This window comes from Geotrypetes seraphini, chromosome 12 (genome assembly GCF_902459505.1).
Source record: "Geotrypetes seraphini chromosome 12, aGeoSer1.1, whole genome shotgun sequence".
Lineage (NCBI taxonomy): Eukaryota > Metazoa > Chordata > Amphibia > Gymnophiona > Dermophiidae > Geotrypetes > Geotrypetes seraphini.
In genome coordinates, this window is record NC_047095.1 from 58157701 (window position 1) to 58165720 (window position 8020).

General features: G+C 41.7%; 1 protein-coding gene across 1 annotated transcript in view; it reads left to right on the plus strand.

The window, feature by feature from the left end:
• ECHDC2 (enoyl-CoA hydratase domain containing 2) overlaps window positions 1-8020 on the plus strand; it is a 32637-nt gene extending 24617 nt beyond the window's left edge. Inside the window, exons 9-10 of the mRNA XM_033916382.1 lie at window positions 5524-5571; window positions 7898-8020. Of these exons, the coding sequence (XP_033772273.1) occupies window positions 5524-5571; window positions 7898-7975 (126 nt within the window). The 3' untranslated portion in view covers window positions 7976-8020. The remainder of the gene's footprint in view (window positions 1-5523; window positions 5572-7897) is intronic.

The following is an 8020-nucleotide window of genomic DNA, read 5'->3' on the forward strand; positions in this document are numbered from 1 at the left end:
GGTTTACATAAGCCAGGAAGCATGATGAGTTTAAATAATACTTGAGGTGATAAAGTCATTTTTATAGCAGAAATACGACCCCACCATGTAATATATAGTGGTGACCAATTATTGATGGTACGATTAATTAAATCTTTTAATTTGGAGATGTTGAATTCCATAATAACCTCAGGGTCTTTGTGTACAAAAGTACCGAGATATTTTATAGGAAGGGTAGACCATGAGAATTGGAAATCTTGTATATCAGATTGTGAGGCATGTTCATTAAGAGGAAAAATAACGGACTTTCCCCAATTAACTTTATAGCCAGAAAACGAAGAGTATAAATTGGTTGTGTGGATGAGGGCAGATAGAGATAGTCGAGGATTTTTAAGGAAAAGCATAATATCATCAGCATATGCTGCTATCTTAAAATCACTAAGCGATGTAGGAATTCCCTGTATGTCTTCAGATTGTCTTATGGAGGATAAAAAGGGTTCTAATGATAAATTAAATAAAAGAGGCGAAAGAGGACAGCCCTGTCTTGTTCCTCTTTGTAAGATAATCAGGATTTGAGAGAGAATTATTTATTAATATTCTGGAGCACGGAGACCGATATAATGCTTGTATCCAAGTTACAAATTCCTCACCAAAATTATACCACCTCAGAACCTGAAGCAGAAACCGCCACTCGACCCTATCAAAAGCTTTTTCCACGTCGATTGCTAGACCCACCACAGGTTCTGCTATGGTCTTGGCTATACCCGAAATGTTATGGAAGATTCGTAGATTGTCTCCAATGTAACGTTGTTTAATAAATCCCACTTGATCAGGAGATATTAATAATTGGATCACCTTATTAATTCTGTTTGCAAGGATTTTAGCCAGGATCTTATAATCGGCGTTTAACAAAGAGATCGGTCTGTAATTACCTACTCTAGTAGGGTCTCTGTCCGATTTAGGAAATATTATTATATTGGCTTCAGTGAAGTTACGTTGCAAGTCTGGGTTTGAGTGTATAAAATTATAATATTGTAATAGATATGGACTTAATTGGAGGGAAAATGTTTTATAAAACTCACTAGTGATGCCATCCGGTCCAGGAGATTTATTCGCGGCAAGAGTTTGTATTGTGGACTGAATTTCCTGCACAGAAATCGGACTGTCTAATTCTTCTTTGAGATGGATTGGTAAACTTGGGTGTGAAATGGTAGTCAAGTAATTATTAATTTCCTCCAGAGACGAGTCTGATTCCGACTGAAAAAGGTCAGAGTAAAAATTTTCAAACTCAGTATTAATTCCTAACGAATCGGTGATAGATTGGTTTCGAGAATTAGTAATAGAAGAGATATGATGCTTCTCTTTTTTTCCTTTTAAATATTGAGCTAAAGATTTACCCATCTTATTGCCTCCAATATAATGCCCAGATTTTAAAATAAATATATCTTTATTAGCAAAAGCAGATGCTATAACATTGTATTCATATTTTTTTTTAAGAAGGTGTGTGTGTGTTATCTTGTCTGTTGGATTAGAAAAAAATTGCGATTCGAGAAGGGATATGTCTGATTCAAGAGCTTTCAATTGGTTATTGGATTGTTTACGTTTCCAAGCCATCAGGCTAATGATTTCCCCTCTCAGAGTAGCCTTGTATGATTCCCAGATTGTAGCTTGAGATAAAGATGGATCCGAATTATTAAGAAAAAATTCATCTGTGAATTTTCTCAATTCGGCAGTAATTGAATCATCAAAGAGAATACTATTATTCAATCTCCAATGACGAGTTATAAGTGGTATTGAAGAGAAAGTTAAGAACGGTGAAACTGGTGCATGATCTGAGATAAGGATAGGATGGTTAATAACATTAGAAATGTCTGTGGATAAGTGTGAGGAAATCAAAAAATAGTCCAATCTAGTATAAGTACTGTGGGGAGCAGAAAAATGCGTGTTTTCTTGAGCTGTAGGTTTAAGGATTCTCCAGGGATCAACAAGGCTATAGTTTCTCATAAGGCTTTTAATTTCTTCTAATGTTTTGGATTTAGCCGGACGGCATGTGGAGGTCCTATCTAAAAAAAGATCCAGAGGTTGGTTGTGATCTCCCCCTATAACTATTGGAACATTGGGATACTTCAGCAATATGCTTTGTAAGGAACGGTAGAAATCAGGGTCATCCGCAACAGGCGCATATACATTTAGCAACAAAATAGGTGATTTATAAAGCATAATATGCACCAAACACCATCTCCCCTCTTTATCAGATTCATTAGTTATGAGAGTATACGTGAGAGATGGTCTAATGTATATAGAAACTCCATTCTTTTTTCGCAGCGCAGGCAAGAAGTATGGAGGAGCATATCCTTTAATTACTGCTTTTGCACTATCATTGAGGGAAAGATGTGTCTCTTGAAACATAATAATGTCAGGCTGTAGAGAACGCAGATAATTGGTCACCTTTTTTCGCTTAATGCAGTGATTAAGACCATTGACATTAAAGGAAAGAATGTTCAATTTAGTCATAAAGCATCATATAATACACACATAGAAAATCGTTAAGAAAAATCAAATGAGCAATACCAGAGCATAGAGGTACTATCTGAAACAAGGAACATATAAACCTTTGGAACTGACTGACAAACCAAAATGTCATCTGGAAAAAAGGCCAACAGCGCCAGAAAGATGACATTATATCAAACAAAGATGATAATGGGAGAGCCTGAAACTTCCTAAGGCAAACCAACGCACCGAATAAAGCTCCCAAAGGGCGGCAGGAATGAATTTAGATAACAGCATATCAGAAAATACTTCCTACACAGCCACAGCTATACCATATACAATATGATGTAACAGAACAGGGTCATTGCATTTTAACAGAGTCTATATACCGTTGCAGCTCTTCTGGATCAAGATAAGTGGTGGTCTTATTATGATGCGTGATCAGCATTTTGGCCGGGTACAAGAGGCCAAACCTGGCTCCAATATCTTTCAGATCCTGCCTTTGTTATAGAAAAACTTTCTTTCGGGCAGCCGTTGATTTAGCCAGATCCGGCACTAGGAGAATTTTCTTTCCCTGATAAGAGAATCTGCTTCCTTTCTTTTCCAGCTGTCAGGATTTGTAACACTTGTGGGTACCGGAGGACTTTAGCCACAATAGGACGGGGCTGTTTTTGAGCCGGATTGATCTTTGAAGGAACTCGATGCGCCCTCTCCAGCTCAAACGGTACTTCAAATTGAATTCCAAGCAGAGAGGGTATTAACTTTGTCAAAAATGCAATGGTGTCAGATCCTTCCGCTGATTCTGGAATCCCAAGGATTCTAATGTTATTCCGACGGCTTCGGTTCGCAAGGTCTTCCAGATCTGCTTTTAAAGTCGCCAGGTCCCGGTCATGTTTGGGGATGAGGGAGACATTTTGAGCATGTGCTGTTTGGAAATGCTCAAGCGTATCAAGTCGGTGTCTAGCGTCGGTGAATTGTGAGTTCAGGGCTTCAATCTCAACACGAATTAATTGTGATTCTTCCACTTGTTTGTTCATGATGTTTTTAAATGCACGCATTTCCATGAGAAGCAATTCAAGCTGCGAGTCCACAGTTTTTGGTGGTTGTTTTTCCGGCGAAGGAGCCTCGTGCTTAGGCCGCTTTCCACTGGGAGTGGCTGATGGCGACTGTTCTCCTTTACTGCTTTTGGAAAGCGACATGCTAGATTGGTATAGCAGCTTAAAATTTTCTAGCGATATTTGAAAAAGCTGGGTAGAGAAGTTTTAACAACGATTTATCCCGCCGTCCCAGAGAGCTCTCACTCAGCGCATCCAGTCGCCATGTCGGTCAAGCCACGCCCCGACATCATCGGAGTAATGAGCAAGGTGCTATTTCTGCCCGCAGGATGCTTTGGGTCAGGCAATTCAGCCTCCAAGGCCACCTTAAACAGACTGCCTTTTAAAGGGTAGATGCATTTGGTAAGGGCTTACACGACCTCATGGCCAGTATGGTGGATTGTCATCCTGTCTGACAGCAGACCTCGCCAACCCGCTGGGGGGAGGCGGAGGCAATTTTCATTTTTCATGACGGTCCCGCCAATACTGTGCCTGTGCTTCCGCTCAGAGGTCGTATCGGGGTTCCAGACCAGAGATATGAGCGCTCCAGATGCCAACCCTCAGGGTCTTGCATCAGCCCTGCCCCCCCAAGAAGTCACAGTGACACCAAGGCAGCAGCTGCTCCCCCGCACATTGGCAGCTGTTGGCATTCTGGAGGGCATGTAAGCAAATTTCCTTAGACCGCTGTGTTCTAGATCTTAATCGGGAGGGTCATGGGGACACAACCATCTTTCTAGAATGTCTCGCCTATCTACTGGAAAAGAGCTTATCAGGGTAAGTACATAATCTCTTTTTTAGTTACTTTTTCAGTATGTCTGTAATTGTTCTTTCATGCTGAAAGTGTAAGGCATGTTGTGCAGAAGGTGAAACAAATCACTACATTTTTAGACATCAAAATGATAATTTTGTAGTAGGGTGTGAAGACTTTTGTAAGGCGCTGTATACACTTTTGAAGACAAAGACTAATAGTTTAAATTGGCACCGAGATGTCCAGAGCAGAGTTTCACTGGTTACATGTAAACCTTTCTAAACAGATCCTGTGATCCGCAGGCAGGGGTTTAAAATCAAATTGTTTATTTTCTTTTAATTCATAACCGGAAAATCTCTGTGACTGATACCAGGATGGTCTCAGGACTCAAGGATCTCCCATACGAGGAGCGGCTAGGGAAGTTACAGCTCTACTCACTCAAGGAACGTAGAGAGAGAGGAGATATGATCGAGTCCCGACTCCTCCAGAACTGCCCAAAGGCTTAAACTAGCCTTCCCCTCTCCACGCGGCATCCACTATTCAGGCAAACTGGGAAAATCCCTTCTCTTCAAAATCACAGGTCTTTGGAACGACCTCACCACCCCGCTGCGGAACCTGAGCTCCCTTCAGTTATTCCGCAAACAACTGAAAACCTGGCTTTTCAGCAAATTGTAGCTCTATCCTTCCCCCCTTTCTCTCCCCCCTTCTACACATAAGTTCATGTAATCCTTTTTCTTCTTCTCTACCCACTATTTTAAGTTCTTGTAAACTGTCGAGCTCCATTCTCATGGAGATGATGCGGTATATAAACTTAAGGTTTAGATTAGATTAGATTAGAGACATTCAAGTATCTCACGGGCCGCATCGAGGTGGAAGAAGATATCTTCTTTTTCAAGGGTCCCACAGCAACAAGGGGGCATCCGTGGAAAATCAGGGGCGGGAAACTGCACAGTGACACTAGGAAGTTCTTCTTCACTGAAAGGGTGTTGATCGCTGGAATAGTCTTCTACTTCAGGTTATTGAGGCCAGCAGCGTGCCAGATTTTAAGGCCAAATGGGATAGACATGTGAGATCTATTCGCAGAGATAGATAGGGAGGGTCATTGGGGTGGGCAGACTTGATGGGCCGTGGCCCTTATCTGCCGTCTATTTCTATGTTTCTATGATATTAACCGCAATCCTTTTCTTTTTTTTTTTTTTTTTTTTCACTGAGGTGGACATTGCTTCCGGGATGGCTATTGAGAGACTGTGTTATGGCCAGGTAAGATCATTTAAGAATAATTGTGAGGTTTTGTGGAATAATTCTGAAGGTGTTAGGTATATAGGATGTATAATTTAAATTGGGAAGGGATATTGGCAGTGATGTCAGGAGAGCTGAGGTTGGCGCAAGCAGCAGGTAAGAGATGCTGTGGACTGCCGATGAAGCTTTGAAGAGGTGGGTGAGCAGAAGGGCAGAGAGGTGCCGGTGTCCCCTCCAAGACAGTGCCCAGGGCGTTCCACTCCCCCCCTCCCCCTTCATCACTACACACTGGATAGGGGGATGAATATGGGCAAGGGGATCCTGCATAGTTTATGAGCAGCAAAATCACCTCCAAAAATCAGCCACTGTACTAGTTCACAAACTACTCAATGCCAAGCCTCAGAGACCTAGTATTCAAGCAACGAGTTGCTAGATACACAGTCAGGTCAAAGTCTCAATAATATATAAACAATTAAAGAATGTTTGAAATTGAAACATTAACTTTAAGACAGTGCTTAAACAACCAACTTACGGAACAAAATTTGACCTTGTTTCAAGCAGAATATTCTCAAAATGGCGCCGGGGATTCTGAACGCTGGGCCGTTTAAAGCCCCCAATCAGAGGCCATTAATTAAATGATGTAATACACGTAAAAACGTGATGACGTCAGATCAATAGCAAAATGTAGTCCTTTAACAGTTCATTGTTGACAAACAGAACTCATTTGAAAAAATTATTTAATAAGTGTGAATTAATAATAGGCAGACCAATCAATCTTGTCGTTTAACCCTATAGTACAGTGGCTGATTTTTGGAGGCGATTTTGCTGCTCATTATTTATTATACACTTCCATAGTATTTGTTTTTTGATCCTGCATAGTTTGCCATGTAGAACATGTAAAATGGTAGGTTGGTTTAGGAAACCTTGTTTTATCCATCTCAATGTATCAACTAAACTAAACCTTAAGTTTGTATTCCGCATCATCTCCACAATCGTAGAGCTCGACACGGTTTACAGGAAATGGTATAGAGAAGGAACTCCAATGAGGGTTACAGGACAGTATAGAGAAAGTTTAGAGGGACTTAGTATAACAAAGAGGAGGACATATTACATTTTTGAGAATAGCCAAGTTATCACTTCTATAGCGCTGGAGGGCATAAGCAGCGCTGTATATTTTGACATTAAATAGACGGTCCCTGCTCAGAAGAGCTTACAATCTAATTTGGACAGACAGACATGACATATAGGGTTGGGGAAGCAGAACCTGTATTGTGTTGAGGTCCCCACAGGTAGCATCTGTGACATCCAGTGGCATGTGGATGCCCAGCTTAAAGATAGACACCACTTGTTGGATTCTGTTTATGTCACACAAATTTGGGTGCTGATCGCAGATCCGTGTGCAAACCAATCAGCTAGTTAGGCACTAACCATCCATAACTAGTAGAGGCACTTAATTGGTAGGAATTAGGAGTTACGTACAGATCAGCTCTGCACGCTACTTGTGCGCCTAAATTTCACAGCGCACAACTCCAAAGGGAGGCATGTTCATGAGAGGGGCATGGGTAGGTCAGGGGCGTTCCCAGGATTTAGACATGATGTTATAGAACAGGGGTGTCCAACCTTTGGCTTCCCTGGGCCGCATTGGCCGAAAATTTTTTTTCTGGGGCCGCGCAAATACTGCAGCAAGACAGAGTAGGGAGCCGGCAAGACGGTAAACACCCGGGGGCAGCAGAGGAAAACACTGCATTGCCCTCGACCGGGGCCGTACAAATACTTCACGGGGCTGCAGTTTGGACACCCATGTTATAGAATATCATCTGTGCACCTAGCTGCATTTACGCCAGCTTATGTATGCGATGCGCGTATATTGTGCGTACTTGACGTGAGGCATATATATGTGCTCGCACTGCAAAACAACGCTCGTTTATCGAGTTAAAATTTAACAAAATGTTTTGCTCATCTTGCAAAACACATTACTTGCTATCCAAGGTTTGACTGTGCTTTGGTAAATCCAGGGGTCACTATGCCTTTTTCATTTGCTTAGCCCACAAAGATTTCCAAGCACGATGTGAAGCTTTAATTTACACATGGGAGCCGTCTAGGTGTGTATTTTGAGGATCTATTTTGGTTGTTAAACAATTGTTTCCCCCCAAATCCCCGTTTAGCTTAGGAGTTAGCCTTAAGGAAGTTTATTCTTTTTTGAGATTGGCCAGTCAGAAGCAGGATACTGGGCTTGATGGACCTTTGGTCTGACTCAGTACGCAACCTGAAATTTGTTTCTCTCATTCTAGCAAGCGGGGAAAGGCTTTTGATCAGTTTCTCTGCTCGATTTCCATGTTCTCTGCAGGTCATACCTACAAAAGACCGTTTGGAAGGCATGGCGGCTTTCACCGAAAAACGTCTTCCTCATTTTACTGGTGAATAAGGACTGAGGCTTCATAAGAGGCAGTAATTTTGTTTGCACCCAGAA